Source organism: Gymnoscopelus braueri, assembly GCF_963280865.1.
Source record: "Gymnoscopelus braueri genome assembly, chromosome: 18".
Taxonomy (NCBI): domain Eukaryota; kingdom Metazoa; phylum Chordata; class Actinopteri; order Myctophiformes; family Myctophidae; genus Gymnoscopelus; species Gymnoscopelus braueri.
In genome coordinates, this window is record NC_137618.1 from 20,342,421 (window position 1) to 20,363,005 (window position 20,585).

General features: G+C 37.8%; 1 protein-coding gene across 1 annotated transcript; it reads left to right on the plus strand.

Moving 5' to 3' along the window:
* The first annotated feature begins 118 nt into the window (after positions 1-118).
* On the plus strand, positions 119-20,107 carry LOC308106314 (uncharacterized protein). Its single transcript, XM_080457355.1, has 22 exons — positions 119-257; positions 710-994; positions 1,088-1,306; positions 1,848-2,204; positions 2,364-2,618; positions 3,573-3,833; positions 4,092-4,194; positions 4,297-4,354; positions 4,655-4,818; positions 7,078-7,189; positions 7,931-8,291; positions 8,417-8,480; positions 12,637-12,719; positions 13,194-13,481; positions 13,585-13,803; positions 14,364-14,720; positions 14,877-15,131; positions 16,608-16,868; positions 17,050-17,161; positions 17,264-17,345; positions 17,662-17,891; positions 19,728-20,107. Exons 1-22 carry the CDS (start codon positions 152-154, stop codon positions 19,795-19,797), a joined length of 4,302 nt encoding a protein of 1,433 aa, XP_080313481.1. The 5' UTR covers positions 119-151; the 3' UTR covers positions 19,798-20,107.
* The last annotated feature ends 478 nt before the right edge of the window (positions 20,108-20,585 follow it).

The following is a 20,585-nucleotide window of genomic DNA, read 5'->3' on the forward strand; positions in this document are numbered from 1 at the left end:
ACACACAAAATCCAAACTAAATCTTCTACATGTCTAGATTTTAAAATGAACTAAGCAGCCTGCAGTGCTTTTGATTTCAACAACTGGGTTAAATTGATTTTGCTTGGGTGGGATTAGAGAAAATGTTGTGTTTTTAGTGATGCTCTCATGAATGTTGTTACTCAGTCATCTTTCTAGTGAGAAGCAGAAGGACCAGACCACCATGTTGATGGCAGGAGCTGGGTCTGTGTTTGTGGCTTTGCTGCTGCATCTCTCAGGTATGAAGTAATTCTCAACCATTTCTTGACCAAATCATCAGAATCAGAATGTGTTTATGTACACATACAAGGAATGTGACTTGATGCATTGCTCTCAGACAGACATTATGCAGGTCACACTTTGAATAATCATTAAATAGTCGTTTGTTTTAAGCAACGCTGTACCACTTTCCAAAATGTATTTTGCAGAATTGTGGCAGACATGAAAGTCATGTAAATGACAGAGCTTTACATTTATTTATTTTATTAAGACTAGTCTATCAAAATTATTATTTTAACATTATGTTTTAAATGATATTGAAAAAGAAACACACACAATGCATCCTCTCAGATGCTTCAGGGCCTGTGTTGAAAGCATATTTCTACTGTTCTGTTTTCCACTCTGTGTTTTGGTTCCTTTGAGCGCAGATAAAGTCCAGTGTTGTCTTCATATTTCTAACATTCTGTTTCAGTAGCTCTTGGTGAAACATACATCTGTGCCTTGAAGGGATCAGGGGTGGAACTGCCCTGTTCTATCACAGATCCTTCAAGCAAGAAATGGTTTACCGCACACTGGAATGGCAAAGAATATGACACTCTGCAGGAAATCTCATTAGATACAAATCGTTTAATGTATAATGGATCTAAGCAAAGCAGCTCCTCTCTCAGAATCCATGACCTGAGAGAGAGTGATTCAAATACATACTTGTGCCGAGATGATAAGGGCCAATCAGAATCACTTAGTCTCAGTGTCACAGGTACAGTACTGCTATGTCAGTAATTGATTCATATAAGAATGATAATAATGATCAAAGTAATATTAATGCTTCTATCACATCCTTTCATTCCAGACCTACAGGTGTCTCGTGCAAGGCCCAATGGAGGTCAAGTTAGGCTGAAATGTGACCACAGCTGTATTCTGACTGATATTACCATCCCTACCTACAGTTGGTATAAAGACGGGAACATAAGGACTGTGTCAAGTGAATATCTTACAGTTTCCTCTGAGTCTACCAACAGTTACTCTTGTTCTTTAAAAGACCATGATTATCCCCGCTCAGCTGCAGTGTGTGAGTATGAAGCAAACATACAGCGTTAAGTTACATTGATATTAAAATGTATGTGATTTTAATACTATTGGTCAAGGGTGCTAAATACTTTCACACTGCATTTTTTTTAATTATATTATATAAATGTAGCTTTATAGAAAATACATTCTCATTTGTTGCTAAACAATCTCACACAGATGAAAAATCTACAACCAATTTTAAACAAATAATTAGTTTGTCTCCATATTGATGCTATCAGGGGATAAATGCAGTGTTAAAAATGACTCAAATGAAATTATAAACAAAACATACAGTAGAGAAAACACAGGTCTCAAACTGGGCAATCTATGATTTTTTTTCCTCCAAATATTCAATTGATGAAATTTACATTTCTGAGATCAGTTACTGTAGACTGGGAGAAAATAAATGTCAAATGCATTATGATTAATCAGTACAAGGAATTAGCCAACTCTTTTCACAGAGTATGATATTAAATGTTACTTAAATAAATGTAATTTAAATGCATTTGGATGTAACCCTGACCATCATGATTTTGATTCAGGTGCTGTTGATAACTGCTGGAGTGTGAATTACATCAAGAGGAAAATCTGTGCCCTGGAAGGCACTTCAGTGGAAATGTCCAGTAATTACTCATTTCCCAGTGGTTTTGTAGTGAAGAACACATTCTGGTACACTGAACTGGACGTAGAAAGTGCTTACACTTACACAAATCTGTTTTCTAACCCAAAATATAATGGTCGTTTAGAGTACAATGGGAATATGAGTAATCAGAACCACCATCAACTGATAATCAGAAATGTGACATCGTACGATTCTGCGGATTACAGATTCAGATTTTTGACAGATAAGTCATTTGGCAAATATTCTGGTGTTCCTGGAGTGATATTAGATATAACTGGTAAGTAAGTAACAACACATTTACTTACATATGACATTTTAACGTTTCTCTCTATATTTCTATTTTGTCGTGACAAAACAGTTTAATTAATTAAACCAACTATAGACTTGTATCGTGGTCCCCATGATAAATGATGATTTCATAACATTAAACCATCAGCTCTGACAGTGACAGTGACTCCTGCTACCACGGTAACAGAGGGACAGAGAGTGACAATGTTCTGTACAACCAGCTGTCCTCTGAGTGACTTCAACCCCATCTACATCTGGTACCAGAACCATCTGTTTCTAAACCAGAACCAACACAACTATGTGACTCTAGACCCAGTGCTCAGTCAGCATGCGGGAAACTACTCCTGTGCTGTCAAAGACCAAGAGACTCTTAGAAGTCCAGGGAAGACTCTCAATGTCATATGTAAGTACAAAAATATATTTAAATAATTTATAGATAATCAATAAATATACAGTATTATTAAAAATATTTGCTGAGCTGTATTTATTTTTACAGTATATGTAACAGTGAACCTCAACAAGGTTCAACAAGGCTCAATAAGCCCAAAGGTCAATGTAAAATAAACAATACAAACAAATGTTGTGAATACTTCACATCAAACTATTAATTTGCTGGTGCCTCATTCACATATTTTGATGCTTTTATTCTCTGTAAAAATCAATCTTGTCTCTAAAAATAATTACATCGCTCTATTATCTCGTAATATTCACGTTCTGTGTGGATGTACGAATGACAAAACAAGCACTAATTTAAATTAATCTTTCTTTGTTTTAAATCTTTAAATGTTTTCAAATGTATTACTACTACAAGTTCATCATTAGCTCTTCCCACAAAGCCTTCTTCACTCTTAGGAGTGAAACCGTAACCTAAACATTAAAATAAACCCGACCCTTCTAATTGATTAATCACATTGTGTTTTAAAATGCACATTTTGGTCATGAGTGGTATGACTGACTTGGTAGTATTAAAAAGTAAAATGTTATTATCAAAAAAAAAATGGTCATGTCAAATGTTGTTTTTCCTCGTTACTGTCAGCTTTTCCTCAAATTCACTAAAGTGTGCAAACTCAGTGTTTGCACACACATTGATTTCTCAAATTCACTGTGACATATACACATTTATATTTTAACACAAAAGTACAAAATGATGTATGCAAGCATTTATTTGTTCTGTATATATATGTCGGCAAGGATGTTTTGTCCTTGTGCTATTAGACAATATCAAGAAAGGGAAATACACGATATATGCCTGCATGTAACATATTTACTGTAGGTTTGTATGGAGCTACCATGTGTCTCTGTATCTGTTTTAAATATCAAGTTTACTACAGTATTGCATAATATCATTTCAAATCAGACCGCCCAAAGACCCCCTCGGTGTCAGTGAGCCCCTCTGGTGAAATAGAGGAGGGCAGTTCAGTGACTCTGACCTGCAGCAGTGATGCCAACCCACCAGTGAACACATACGTCTGGTACAAGAAGAGTTCAACGTCATCAGTGTCTTTGGGACAGAACTACGTCATCCTAAACATAAGCCTTGAGGACGGTGGGGAGTACTATTGTACAGCCACAAATGAACTAGGGACTAGTAACTCTACTATCCAACTCACTGTAACAAGTAAGAGATTTTAATTCATATACACTAAATAATAATAATTAAATAAAACTATATTCTCTAACATAATTATAGAGTTTTTAATTTGTTAACAGGCTAAGGAAACAGGTTAACACCTCAATAAAGAATACAAATTAAATAAAAAACTATTCAATATAATCAATATACTGTAAACAGCTTTTAGCATATTTTGGCTTTTTGTAATTGCTGGACAATGTCAAGCTAATTAACGTCTGTATTTACGTCTTTCATAACTCATAGCTCCACATAAAGGGACATCGAAGGCAGGTACAATTGTGGCTGTAGTCATCACTGTATTCTGCCTCTTCCTGTTTCTTCTATTGCTCATCTACCTGGGGATCAGGTAACATAATACAAAGACAGCCCATTTCAGATTTCCAGCCAATGTACAATGTGCTTATTAACATCTGGTACAATGGTTCATTGATTCACTGACGCAATTCAGGAAGAAGAAATGTCTGAAGTCTCTCACTGAGTCTAGTGACCTTGTACAAAGTGGACAGGTGAGGATGACTGAAAAACTGCAGGTGTGCGTGTACGTGTGCGTGTGCGTGTGCGTGTGCGTGTGCGTGTGTAGAGTGTGAGATGCAAATAATTCACTACTCTTTGGTAACTATAGCTTTATATGTATTGTATGCATGTGTGGATATATCTGTTGCGAGAGGGAGAGTAAGAAAAGAAGTGAGAGTGAAAGAGAGATATAGAGATGGGGGTATGCTGTGTAAGAACTAAATAAGACATTAAGTAGATTTCATCATCTTGTCTGTCTTTGATGTCCATCAGCGAATGTCTGTCATTTACAGACACAAACCCCAGAGCCACAGGACGATGTCAACTACTCCACCGTACACTTCTCTCGCCCTAAGAACCAGGAAGTGCCTCCATATTCCAATGATCAGATGCAGAGGGATGAAGGGGATGTGCAGTATGCCACTGTCAACTTCAACAAGCCCAGTGCTTCCCCCCGGTGAATATCTCCTGTCATTACAACTTACTCAATCTCTTTTCAACATGTAACATTGTTTATTTATGATAATGATGTTTCATTTTGTTTGGCTGTTAAAGCACTGTGTTGCAAGTAAGTGTAATAGTCTACTATTGTTATTAGTATTCCCTGACTTACACAACTAGAACACACCTCACATCAAAATCACACAGAATTGTCTTTGTAGGGAAATTAATTTGTTCTTTTGTGTCATCAGACCCAGAGGACAGATCACACTCCTACTCTGTGTCACAGACAATATATTTAACCTGCTTTCGCTGCCGCTTTTATGCAGATGCGTGACTTTGAATTAGTGCGCAGGCAGGGTTTTAGTGCTTTCTCAAGGGCAAGTCAGTAGGACTTTTATTGTCAGACTTTTTGCATGTTTGTTTGTGGTAATTGAATTTGTGACATTTTGATTTCGCTGTTTTCTGTTTTCACTATACAGTAAATATCTTCGCCGAAAATAGCTAATCACAAGTTCACAACACGTTGCAATGCATTGTGAGCTTGAAGATATGCTATTTTTGGGACACTAGGGTTGCGTTCGGAAATACAGCAATGAGCGCACTGGCCAATACAAACTAATAGGCGAGTGCGCTCCGGTGCGCAATTTCCGAACGCACCCTAGGGGTCAAGTGGTTAACTTAACAGTCAAGGTGAGACAGAATCTGAGCTTGCAAGATGTTTAATTTATTCTGATGTTCAAGATCTGCTGAATAGGTTTGTCCCAATTTGCACAACTGTGCTGTGCTTTGACCATGATAATCTACAGTCATGGGTTGGTTTCTTCAACTTATTCAATAGATATATCCCTGATTAACAAATAGCTGTGGCTTTGAACATGATGAATAATTTGAACCAGAAAGTATGCTTTTTGTTTTTGAAATGTAAAGTATCAATCTATTGCTGTTTGCACAGTTCACTGCCTTTTGTAACTCATTGTCAAGTGTATGTGTGTGTTAATTGACTGAGGATACAGAAGTGTATAGAGTCATCGACACACTTACTGTACATAGAATTGGAAATATTATATGTGAGTATATTATATGAGTATATTGTATATGATTTTATTTATGAGTAGTTCAGAAGAGGAAGGAATGAAAAAATGTACTTCCTAGTCCTTTTCAAACATGTCATATTTCATTTGTGTTGTTTATGAGAATTTGTTTATTGAGTTTGTTGTAGTGGTTTCTTGATCATTTCACTTTTAATTATTATTATTAGTTATTCTTCTTTTGTTTTTGGGTTGTCTTTTTTATTGTTCATGTTTCAAATAAAATGTATTACAATCTATATGTAATCATATTTTGTTGTTTCCTTGAAGTACTCCAACATATAGCCAAACTGAGAAACTATTGATTGAACGTATTCCACTTTGCACTTTCTCTTACTAAGGTAGCTTTCTACTAAAGGGACAGCAGATAGTCTGATTAACTGTTGTTGTCCTTGTAGTTTCTCCAGTAGCAGTTTACGGACTATTTGTGTCACATGAAAAGCTGGGCTAAAATCCAATAGTACAGCTCCTGTCACCTCCCTGAACCTGGTTGGGCCCATTGCTCAGATACCATTTAAATTTGGTTAAGTTCACACACCATCCTCTGCTATCTGCCTGTTATACATTGTCCTATTTCATCAATGTCCTATAGCTCTAATATCTTATTGCACTAATGTGAGTCCTGTTGTATGTACTTAGTTTGACATGTACAGTAGGTCACCCAAAATTGCCAATAAAATGTTTTCTGATACAGATCCCTTCCGAAGATTCAGAATATAGGGAATTTGTTGAATGACCGCATTACGTTGTATTTCTGCTTGGTAGTTCCAGGTGAACAAGCTAATGCACTGCCTTCCAGCGTCTGAGAGACATTTGCCAATTGAAAGAGAAAATGTACTCTGTTGATATAAACACACCTCGTCCAGAAGATGGGAGCATAGACTCATATTGGAAATGAAGTCAGGGACAGTTGTAGGTTATAGGAATATTAATAGGTTCATAATTTGCTAAAGTGAGTTATAAGCTTAATGTTGAGAGTCCCTGGACCCCACTTTGAGAACGACTGCTATAGACTGTTGTGTCTTTAATTTATTATCCACTGTATTCAGGACTACAATTCTCTTGATGTTTAGTCACACACATATGTAACCGGGTGGAGTATTGACGTGTCATTTATTGTATTCCTACTAGTGTCTATGTGGGTGTGTCATTGACACCAACTAATTGCTTGTTATTGATTGCAGGTGTTTGTGGGTGTGGTGCCAGTGCTCTTTAAAAGCAGTGTTTTGGCACAAAGAGACTGAACATGGAGCGAGCAGAGTGGGATCCAGCGTGACCGCAAGAGATGGGTTTATGGTATGGGGTTGATTTGTAAATGATGTGTAATGCTTATGGTTAAAACTGTATAAGTGAGGCAGCTTTCTGCGAAGGTGCGCTGCACTCTGCTCGCCCCGTGGTAAGTGGTTTTAGGTATTGCGTGCACGAAATGTTGACTTGTTGTTGAAATGTGTATTTATTTAACCTGGTAATGTTTTAAACCCACTGAATTAGAATGTTGGTCCTCCCTCCTTTTATATGCCAGATTTTGAGATTGCAGTAAACCCTATTTGTAGTGCTGTGTGCTTTGTTTGCTGTGTATTTTATGTGTTTATTGAGTCAAAAGGAAATGGTAACTTATTGAGGAAGACCATGACTAATTTATTAATGTGGCCTAATGCACTGTTTTAACTTGATATGAATAAAATGTCAACTTTAACCTGGTGTCTTCCCTGAGCCTCCCTACCCAGTTCTTCTAAAGCTCTGTTACGAACCTCCTTTTCTTAAGTTAAAGCCTTAATTGGTTGTTGGTGAAATTCCAACTGGCGTAGTCAGTAGTGTATTTTAATAACCTCAAAAAGTCCATTTGGTTACATTTGGCGTAAGTCGGCAGGACAGAGCACTGGGTGGGAGCTAGGTGAGGAACATCATGGTGAGACTGAAGGTGGAATTTGCTCTTTTGCCAGACCAGCAATGTTTTTAATTGGTTTTATCAAAGTAATGTGTATTAATTGTTTGCCCCATTGGCCATTACCCCTGTGTGTGAGATGTGTTATCTAGGGGGAGAGAGCCGTTGAGGCGGTTGGCCTCTGCAGCTCCAGTGCGGGTCCAGGCTTTCCCATCAAGGGACTGGGCGTTAAGAGGCTTGATCGGGTTGGTTGCCAGTCCTTAAAGGAAGTTGGAGGTGGTCCAAAGGGACCACTTCCCTGGAGCCACTCCTTTCTGCAATGCCGCTGTGGCTGGGCTGTGAGGGGGACTGGGGTTCAGGTGCTATGGGCGATGGCCATGCGGCACCCGGTGGACCTGTCCCTGCCCAAGTTGAGTCGAATCGCCCATGAGGAGCAGCCACCCCATAAAGGGGGGACGCATGGTACAGTAGGAGTGCAGATGGCATGGAGCTTCCCCACGGATGGTGTGAGTGGTATGACTGAGGGGATGGTGTTGGGCAATATAAATGTTATGGGCAGGAATTAAATGTTGTGTGGTCTGGTGGGACTGTAAATTGCTGGTATAGGTCCTGTTTTTGCTGTCTGTCTGGTCCTTTAGGAAGGTGTGCTGCTGGGAACGGTATTGGAATCCAGGCGACCCCTTACAAGTCTGACCAATGTCGGTGTGATGTGACTGTCACTGACCAGAAGCAATGGAGGCCCCTCCAGAGAGCAGGACCATCCTGTAGCCTTGTTTATTATTTTTGTGAGCCATGAGGACATGGCTGTGTAAAAGTTGGGGTGGATGTAACCGGGTGGAGTATTGACGTGTCATTTATTGTATTCCTACTAGTGTCTATGTGGGTGTGTCATTGACACCAACTAATTGCTTGTTATTGATTGCAGGTGTTTGTGGGTGTGGTGCCAGTGCTCTTTAGTGTTTTGGCACAAAGAGACTGAACATGGAGCGAGCAGAGTGGGATCCAGCGTGACCGGCAAGAGATGGGTTTATGGTATGGGGTTGATTTGTAAATGATGTGTAATGCTTATGGTTAAAACTGTATAAGTGAGGCAGCTTTCTGCGAAGGTGCGCTGCACTCTGCTCGCCCCGTGGTAAGTGGTTTTAGGTATTGCGTGCACGAAATGTTGACTTGTTGAAATGTGTATTTATTTAACCTGGTGGTGTGTTAAACCCACTGAATTAGAATGTTGGTCCTCCCTCCTTTTATATGCCAGATTTTGAGATTGCAGTAAACCCTATTTGTAGTGCTGTGTGCTTTGTTTGCTGTGTATTTTATGTGTTTATTGAGTCAAAAGGAAATGGTAACTTATTGAGGAAGACCATGACTAATTTATTAATGTGGCCTAATGCACTGTTTTAACTTGATATGAATAAAATGTCAACTTTAACCTGGTGTCTTCCCTGAGCCTCCCTACCCAGTTCTTCTAAAGCTCTGTTACGAACCTCCTTTTCTTAAGTTAAAGCCTTAATTGGTTGTTGGTGAAATTCCAACTGGCGTAGTCAGTAGTGTATTTTAATAACCTCAAAAGTCCATTTGGTTACACATACAAATGTAAAGGTGTTCTGTATTAAGGCTGATCAAGTGATTTTCTGACCGAAGACTGGCTGCACATTAAATGATTTTTGCACAGATTTGAGTGTGAAAATGCCCTTTTCTTTCAATTTAGTATTTAGTCCAGCACCTGGCGAGCGGTGCATTTGTGATTTGCCTCCTGTCTGAATGTCTTTAATGCAATGTCCTCCTAGTGCACTAACGTGAATCCATAATTCCATGTACTTTCATTGTTTTCCTATGTTAATGGGGTATTTCACTTTAAAACACTTCTGGGGTCATTTTAATGTCTCTACAGTCTCTACTGGCAGTTTTAAGTTGCTTGACTCAATATTTAGATATTTGAAATTCATTTGATCAGACACTCTACCCTCCTAAGCCCATTCGACTTCAGAATGTTAATCATGTTAGACTCACTGAAAACACACTGGTTCTGTTGACTGATTGTCCTTTGAGGTGAAGTTTTAGTGAAGTATTAGTAAATAAAAAAGATTTTTGTTTTTTTCAAACAAATTAAAAAGGAATACATTTAAGCACACAAACTCTGTGCCTTTATAGATAGACTAGGACTATCTATACCTGTTCAGAACGCATTCCCCTTGCATCCACATTATCGTAGCCTATTATGTCAGATTGATGCCATCAGGGATCTGCATTTGTGGGCATAAGAGCCACACGCACACGCGGTTTGTGTGTGAACAGAAAAGAGTTATGCAGGGGGAAACAGACCCTAAATGTGAAAAAGCGAGATGGTCATCATTTGACATGTCTTTGGAGGTTGGGTGTGAGTACAATGGCTTCTGCTGCATGTGTCTGATCAAACCTACAGTATAGCAGAAGAGGTTTAACTTATCCAGCAGATGGCAGTATAGACATGTACAGTATACCGGTATTCTCAAAAGGTAAAACGATAACCTACTACTGAACTGTGGTTCTCAGTCCTCAATCAAATAGTTAACTGCTCTCACCTGATGCCCCGGGACATGATGGCTAATTAGTAGTACTAACTGGTGCTGAGCATTTAGTGATGATGTCACACACACAACTGGAACTGAAAGGATCTGAGACTTGCACCAACTCTGACTTAAAACTCGAAGTCTTAAATCCAGCCTACCGATAAAAGCTTCTATGTGCTCCACTGTCCTTTCATATTCATATATATCCATTCAGCCTACAGTACTAAAATACTGATTATTGAGTTAATAAATACTTGGTTTCTTCTGATAAAAATGGTAAATTCTAAGTTGTGAATTGTTCATTCTGGTTGAGTATTGTGTTGTAGGAAGGTAATACCCTTCCAGTCAAACGGTGCCGTCCCTGGCACTTCCGCACTCCAGAAATGTGGAAGTGCCACTCTCAAACCCAGTTAAAAAGGACGTCTAAAGCCGTCTTCAGCGCCGTTCGAGTTAAAGTCCTGATAGGGACAGAATCGTAAATCATATCCCCCCTAGTCAACATGTGCCGTTTTTTCCCCCTTCTAGTCAAAAGTTTTGTCACCATTAAAATGCACCAAAAGTGCATGGACACTGATCAATGTACAAGACAAAAAAGTCACACAAAATAAGAAAAAAGGAAATTAAGAGTCCAGTGGAGTGCCTCGGGCAGACTCATCATAATGATGGCTCAAAATACCTCATTTTGTATTTTAATCCTCTCATACTGGTTTGGGAAATTGCACACATGAATGTTATTAACTGACTTTACACGCATTTTTCTTTCCAGCTTATCAACTGGAACCAAGTGGATCAGTGCTATACCTATACCTTCAGTCATATGAGTAATATGACTCACAATGCTATACCCCTGTGGCAGGGGAAATTGATCAGAACAAGGCAATTTCAGTTCCTATTTCTAAGCTATATGATATCTGCTCCAATCTCCCCAGAGCGTCCGTCGGGCCTACGCAATAATCATTGCATCTTTTTGTGTGGTGATAGCTTTTACTAGATCAAACCCTATCTTGTTTATCATTCTGTTGTGAAGAAGAATTTGATTATGTGGCTGAATCAATGCAGAGAGGAAGGCAGATTCACTCATCCTCTGTGCCATGTTTGATTTTTCTGTTATCTAAAAATGTTGTGTCCAGGTATCATATAAATACCAGTTTAAACTAGAAGGTCATCAGCATGAAACACCAGCATGACTAGAACAACATGCCAGCTTAAACAAGCACCAGCATACACCAGCAAACACCAAACTCCCTCTGGGAATTAATACACTATATCACTTCACAGCAACGATACAATATTTTTTCATGATATAATAATATGTAGACTATGCTTATACCCTTAACTTATTTTGTCATTTTACCCCATGGTATTGAATATGGAAAAGGGTCAAGGAAGGTATTGCTTCAAGTAAATGTAAATAAATACAAATGTTCCATTAAAAACAGCCGATAAAGTAATGATGTTTACACAAGCAGTAGCTGAATGTTACAGTAGCTGAAATACATTCCTTCAGTAAAAATGTATTCCCATGAACTGTCTCTTCAGAGTGTGATTTTGATTTATGAAGCAAACATTAGCCGCAATACAAGTCAAGTGACTTTGTAAACACCTCTGGCCCATACAGTACTTACAGAAACTAGTTGGCCTTCAAATACGAACATTTTTGGCAGCATTCTGAATACATGTCATGAGAGTTATTTTTACACAGGGCGCTGTTAGGGGAAAGTTAGAGTAGGCCTATACCCACTTCTCCAGACACCATAACACCACTGCTACTTTATAATATAAATATGAGCTACTTTTTTCTGACATACTGTAACTATGTATGTAATTTTGGAAATGTAAGATCGAATGTACTCCTCATATATTAGATGTTACATAATATGCAAATGGATACATATACTATACACTGTATTTTAGAAACATGTAAAGAAGTTCAAGGAGCAGGTTCTTTTTTTCCTCATTTTTTTCAGGTCAAGAATTCAAAAATATATCATAAATGTTTTGTTGGCCCAAGAACCCATGCGTGTAAGTCAGATACAACACTGCCCTTCATTTAGGATACTATTACCAGTCATATACAAAAAAGAGGAAGGAGGTCAGTTCCATACTGTCTGTGTCAAATAACATTCACACACAGAATCCAACCTGTCTGCTGGTAAAAACTCCTCTAATGTCTAGATGTAAAAATTAACTAAGCAGCCTGCAGTGCTTTTGATTTCAACAAATTGGGTCAATTGTTTTTGTTTGGGTGGGATTGCAGAAAATGTTTTAGTGATGCTCTCATGAATGTTGTTACTCAGTCATCTTTCTAGTGTGAAGCAGAAGGACGTCCAGACCACCATGTTGAAGGCAGGAGCTGGGTCTGTGTTTGTGGCTTTGCTGCTGCATCTCTCAGGTATGAAGTGATTCTCAATAATTTCTTGACCAAATCATCAGAATCAGAATGTGTGTATGTACAAGTACAAGGAATGTGACTTGATGCATTGCTCTCAGACAGAAATTATTGACAGTGACTGCAGGTCACAGCTTTGAAGAATCATAAAATAGTCACTTATGTTTTAAGCAATGATGTATCACTTTCCAAAATGTATTTGGTAAAAATGTGGCAGACATGAAAGTCATGTAAACGACTGAGCTTTATATTTATTTATTTTATTAAGACTAGTATATTATTATTATTATTATTTTAGCATTACATTTTAAATGAGATTGAAGCATAAACACGCAGAATGGTTCAGGGACTGTGTTGAAAGCATCTCTAGTATAAATCTATTCAAATTTCTACTGTTCTCTTCTCCACTCTGTGTTTTTGTTCCTTTGTGCAGATAAAGATCAGTGTTGTCTTCATATTTCTAACATTCTGTTTCAGTAGCTCTTGGTGAAACAAATATCTGTGCCTTGAAGGGATCAGTGGTAGAACTGTCCTGTTCTATCACAGATCCTACTTCAAGCAAGAAATGGTTTACTGCACACTGGAATGGCGAAGAATATGTCAATCTGCAGGAAATCTCATTAGATACAAATCGTTTAATGTATAATGGATCTGAACAAAGCAGCTCCTCTCTAAGAATCCATGACCTGAGAGAGAGTGATTCAAATACATACTTGTGCCGAGATGATAAGGGCCAATCAGAATCACTTAGTCTCAGTGTCACAGGTACAATAGTGCTATGTCAGTAATTGATTAATATAAGTTAATATATAATTAATAATAATGATCAATTTAATATTAATGCTTCTATCACATCCTTTCTTTCCAGACGTACAGGTGTCTCGTGCATGGTCAAATGAAGTTCAAGTTGGGCTGAAATGTAACCACAGCTGTATTCTGACTTATATTACCAACCCTACCTACAGTTGGTATATAAACCAGTTCAAGCAGGCTCTGTCAACTCAAAATATTTATTTTACAGTTCCCTCTGTACACAGTTACTCTTGTTCTTTAAAAGAACATGATTATCCCCGCTCAGCTGCCGTGTGTGAGTATGAAGCAAACATACATACATAGGGATTAGGTTACATTGATATTAATATGTATGTGATTCTAATACTATTGGTCAAATGTGCTAAACACTTTCACACTGCATTTCTTTTTTGATCATATTATTATATAAATAATAGCTTGATCCAAAATAAATTCTCATTTGTTGCTATGTAATCTCACACAGATGAAAAATCTACAACCAATTTTAAACAAATGTATTAGTTTCTCTCCATATTGAAGCTATCAGGGGATAAATGCAGTGTTAAAAATAACCCAAATGAAAACTAGAACATACAGTGGAGAAAATACAGGTGTCAATGTACTAAACTGGACATCATATTATATATTTATAATAAATTAAATTAAATTAAATTAAATTAAATTAAATTAAATTAAATTAAATTAAATTAAATTAAATTAAATTAAATTAAATTAAATTAAATTAAATACCATAATACGTACATACGTATATACGTACATACATTAAATCTTAATTAAATAAATGTAATTTAAATGCATTTAGATGTAACCCTGACCATCATGATTTTGATTCAGGTGCTGTTGATAATAACTGCTGGAGTGTGAATTACATCAAGAGGAAAATCTGTGCCCTGGAAGGCACTTCAGTGGAAATGTCCAGTTATTACACATATCCCAGTGGTTTTGTAGTGACTGACATATTCTGGTACACTGAATGGAGGACAGGAGAAAGTGCTCCCACAAATCTGTCTTCTAACCCAAAATATAACAGCCGTTTAGAGTACAATGGGTCTATGATGAACCAGAACCAACATAAACTGATAATCAAAAATGTGACAAAGAGCGATTATGCGGAATACAAATTCAGAATTATAACAGCTGACCCAGATGGCAAATATTCTGGTGCTCCTGGAGTGATATTGGATATAACTGGTAAGTAAGTAACAAAAAAAGGACTTTCATTTTAAGGTTAATTTCTCTCTATATTTCTATTTTGTCGTGACAAAACAGTTTAATGAATTAAACAAACTATAGACTTGTATCGTGGTCCCCATGATAAATGATAATTTCATACCATTTACCCATCAGCTCTGACAGCGACAGTGACTCCTGCTACCACGGTAACAGAGGGACAGAGAGTGACACTGTCCTGTACAACCAGCTGTCCTCTGAGTGACTTCAACCCCATCTACATCTGGTACCAGAACCATCTGTTTCTAACGCAGAACCAACACAACTATGTGACTCTAGACCCAGTGCTCAGTCAGCATGCAGGAAACTACTCCTGTGCTGTCAAAGACCGAGAGACTCTCAGAAGTCCAGGAAAGACTCTCAATGTCAGCTGTGAGTATAAAAATATATTTAAATAGTATACAAGTAATCAATAAATATACAGCATTATTTCAAATATTTGCTGAGCTGTATTTATTTTTTACAGTATATGTAACGGTGAATCTGAACCCTAAGCCCAAAGGTCCTTACACACTAGGAGAGTGACAAATAAATACAATACAAAAATGTGTTGTGAATACTTCACATCAAACTATTAATTTGCTGATGCCTCATTCATATAGGCTGATGCTTTTATTCTCTATAAAAATCAACCACGTCTCAAAAAATTATCGTAATGTTCACGTTCTGTGTGGCGGTACGCATGACACAACAGCAGTACGGACCTTAAAGAGATTAAAATGACTTTTTTTCTATCGATTAGTCGGCCCATGGAGACTAATCGATAGGAAAAAGATGTTTTTTTTTGGGGTGAACTATCCCTTTAAAACTAGCCATAACCTAAACCGCAATCTGGGAACCCATCGCCAACTGAAAATGAAAAACAGCGACCTCTGCTGTTTGTTCAGAGCAGAATCTGTTCTTGAGAGATTACCTAAACCGTAACCTTAGCTAAACCCTGATTGATTGATTGATTGATTGATTGATTGGTTGATTGGTTGATTGATTGATCCATTGGTCCTTTCATTGATTTTATTAGGATTCAGACATCATCCCATGACAACATGAGGTAATACAAAATCCAGAGGATAGCGCTTAAAAGCATCCTATATTAAAACATAGACGGTTTCTGCCCGACAGCAACGATATGTCTGCCCTGGATTCCAGGGCAGACATTAACTAATGTTATAATATCAGTCTTAGAAAACTTCTAGTTACTTAAAACACATCATTTGTGTAAAACAAACTCAAAATACAAGGAAATAAACCAAATTGCCCAAGAATATAATCAAATACAACTACAAATATAAAACAAGCACTAGTTTAAATTATATCTGTCTACAAGTTTTCAAATGTATTACTACTACAAGTTCATCATTAGCTCTTCCCACAAAGCCTCCTTCACTCTTAGGTGTGAAACCCTAACCTAAACCTTAAAATGAACCCGACCCTTCCAATTGATTAATTACTGTACATTAAAAAGCTAAATGCTATTATTATCAAAAACACATTTGTCAGGTGAAATGTTGTTTTTCCTGGTTACTGTCAGCTTTTCCTCAAATTCCCTATAGTAAATATGCAAACTCAGTGAGTTTGCAAACGCACTGATTTCTCAAATTCACTGACATATAAACATTTATATTTTAAATGGCGAGTACAAACTTATATATGCAAGCACATTTGTCCTGTATATCTGTCTGCAAGGATGTTTCTTCCTTTGCTATTAGACTATATCAAGAAAGGCAAATACAAAATATATGCCTGCATGTAACATATTTACTGTAGGTTTGTATTTAGCTATGATGTGTTTCTGTATCTGTTTTAAATATCAAGTTTACTACAGTATTGTGCCAAATCATGTCATATCAGACCGTCCAAAGTCCCCCTTGGTGTCAGTGAGCCCCTCTGGTGAAATAGAGGAGGGCAGTTCAGTGAATCTGACCTGCAGCAGTGATGCCAACCCACCAGTTGACACATACGTCTGGTACAAGAAGAGTTCAACGTCATCAGTGTCTTTTGAACAGAACTACGTCATCCGAAGCATAAGCCTTGAGGACGGTGGAGAGTACTATTGTACAGCCACAAATGAACTAGGGGCTAGAAACTCTACTATCCAACTCAATGTAACAAGTAAGAGTCTTTTTTTTAATTTATTAATGAAACAGGTTAACATCTCAATAAAGAATACAAATTAAATAAAACCAATTCAATATAATCAATACAAACAGCTATTTATCTTTTAGCATATTTTCACTTTTTGTAATTACTGGACAATGCCAAGCTAATTAACATCTGTATTTACGTCTTTCAGACCTCATAGCTCCACATAAAGGGACATCGAATACAGTTACAATTGTGGCTGTAGTCATCAGTGTATTCTGCCTCTTCCTGTTCCTTCTATTGCTCATCTACCTGGGGATCAGGTAACATAATACAAAGACAGCCCATTTCAGATTTCCAGCCAATGTACAATGTGCTTATTAACATCTGGTACAATGGTTCATTGATTCACCAACATAATTCAGGAAGAAGAAATGTCTGAAGTCTGTCACTGAGCCTAGTGACCCTGTACAAAGTGGACAGGTGAGGATGACTGAAAAAATGCAGGTGTGTGTGTGTGTGTGCGTGCGTGCGTGCATGTGCGTGCATGTGTGTGTGCATGCATGCGTGCGTGCGTGCGTGCGTGCGTGCGTGCGTGCGTGCGTGCGTGCGTGTGTGCGTGCGTAGAGTGTGAGATGCAAATAATTCACTACTCTTTGGTAACTATAGCCCTATAAGTATGCATGTGTGGTGGATACATATCTGTTGCAAGAGGGAAGAAGTGAGAGTGAAAGAGAGATATAGAGATGGGGGTATGCTGTGTAAGAACTAAATAAGACATCAAGTAGATTCCATCATCTTGTCTGTCTTTGATGTCCATCAGCGAGTGTCTGTCCCTGAGCATGGCAACGTCTCAGCCACGCCCACAAGTCCTTCCTCTGCAGAGCAGACACAAACCCCAGAGCCACAGGACGATGTCAACTACTCCACCGTACACTTCTCTCGCCCTAAGAACCAGGAAGTGCCTCCATATTCCAATGATCACATGCAGAGGGATGAAGGGGATGTGCAGTATGCCACTGTCAACTTCAACAAGCCCAGTGCTTCCCCCCGGTGAATATCTCCTGTCATTACAACTTACTCAACCTCTAGTTGTGCATATAGCTTGTCAACGTGTAACATTATTGTCTCCGCCGAAGGTGGAGAATATGTTTTCGCTTTGTGTGAGCAAACATTGTTAGCCAAGCTAACATTGGGCAAGCTCCACGTGACACGTGTCAATTTGTTGACACCAATGCCTCTGATTGGCTAGAGGGACGCGTGACGAAATAAAATTCTATAAATAGGTGTGTCACTTCAAAAAGCCCTTACTTTTTGAAGTGAGGTAAAACAGGATCAATCAGACTTGATTGGAACAGTACCTTCAGTAAGTCCAAGTCACCCGTCTGTGCGTGTGTGTTTCCCTCTGAGAACACCTAACATTGGTCAAGCAAAGGCGCAGAAGGCCAAAGCTAAGAAAGCATACTCATCTACAATTGTAACGTAGAAGAGGACTAGAGTTGAAATGATCCCACAACAAAGCCGAACTCTTAATACGTGTCAATATGTTGACATCAATGTCTCTGATTGGCTAGAGGCACGCATGACGAAATACAATCCTATAATAAAAAGGTGTGTCACTTCAAAAAGCCGTTTACGTTTTTGAAGCGAGGTAAGACAGGATCAATCAGTCTTGATTGGAACAGTATCTTCTAGTCCAAATCACCCGTCCGTCCGTGCGTGTGTGTGTCCCTTTGAGAACACCTGACATTGGTCAAGCAAAGGCGCAGAAGGCCAAAGCTAAGAAAGCATACTCATCTACAACAGTAACACAGAAGAGGACTAGAGTTGAATTGATCCCACAACAAGGCCGAAGTCTTAATACTATAACAATTTGCCACCTTGATCAAATACATTATGTAGCACTAGAGAAAACTGACATAGATCAAACACACCAATCAACTGCTGAAACTGTTCAAGACAATGAAGATGAAGAAGACAGACAAGTATTTGAACAAACCAGTCAATTACGATGACTCCCATATGATAGATTGCTTCAATGTAAACAGAGCATTGCTTCAATTAAACAGAGCTAAGTATCATAAAGAAAGAATGAAATTAATCATCTTAATTATTAGAACTTTTAGAACTTTTAGAAGTATTAGAACTTTTTGTTTAACTAAAAGATATATATTTTACCCTACTGTATCTCATTAGTTATTGCTATGATAATATAATTGATATATATCAGATGCGTCATAGTATATACATTTTTGTAAGAAATACATAAATAAATAATTTTTTGGATCTCTTTTTTTCATCCTATCTTTTTTTAAACATTTTTTAAAACATTTTTTTAAACATTTTTTTAAACATTAGAAGACAAAATATGATTTTTAAATCATTTTTTTTTAAATAAATATTTCTTTAACATACACCTTTTTATTTAACTAAAATATATATATTTTACTCTACTGTATCTCATTAGTTATTGCTATGATAATATAATTGCTATAGTCTGCTGGCGGAGACTTGTGCTCCGAGGAGCACATTTTCTAGTTTATTTATGATAATGATGTTAAAGCACTGGCTGTTAAAGCACTGTGTTGTAAGTTACGTTTAATATTATATTATTGTTATCAGTATTCCCTGACTTACACAACTAGAACACACCACATATCAAAATCATACAGAATTGGCCTGGGCCGTAGCGTGATGGTCCAGGCAGCCTAGAATGCAATGCCAGCCTGACAGCGTGTCGCACGTTCGACTCCAGTACCCGACGACCTTTGCTGCGTGTCACCCGTGGCTCTCTCTCTAAATAAAGGCACAAAAAGCCACAAAAACAATCTTTAAAATAACACCGAATTGTCTTTGTAAGGAAATATATTTGTTCTTTTGTGTCATCAGACCCAGTGGACAGGCTACTGAGGATGTCTCTGACTTGTACGCCACAGTCAGCAAACCACCCAGAGTTTGAAGACAACAGATCACACTCCTACTCTGTGTCTCAGACAATATATTTAACCTGCTTTCGCTGCCGCTTTTATGCAGATGAGTGACTTTGAGTTAGTGCGCAGGCAGGGTTTTAGTGCTTTCTCAAGGGCAAGTCTGCAAGACTGTTTTTTGGCAGACGTCTTGCATGTTTGTTTGAGGGAATTGAATGTGTGACGTTTTGATTTTATCGTGGTCTCATGGGCTTCTCCTCAGGGCTCCAAGCTAACCAGGATTGTCACTCAGATACAGTAACTTACTGTATCAGAATCAAAATAACTTTATTGTCAACTGTATTAAAAGGTGTAAAGAAATGGGTGAAATTTGTCAAGGTGAGAGAATCTGAGCTTGCAAGACCTGTTTAATTTATTCTGATGTTCAAGATCTGCTGAATAGGTTTGTCCCAATTTGTACAAATGTGCTGTGCTGTGACCAAGATAATCTACAGTCTATCTTCAACTTATTCAATAGATATATCCCTGATTAACAAACTTAGCTGTGGCTTTGCACATGATGAATATTTTGAACCAGAAAGTATACTTTTAGTTTTTGAAATGTTAAGTATCAATCTATTGCTGTTTGCACAGTTCACTGCCTTTTGTAACTCATTGTCAAGTGTATGTGTGTGTTAACTGACTGTGGATACAGACGTGTATAGAGTCATCGACATACTTACTGTGCATAGAATTGGGATATGTTATATGTGAGTTATATGTGTATATTATAATGAGTATTTGAGAATTTGTTTATTGAGTTTAGATAATAAAAGTGAGA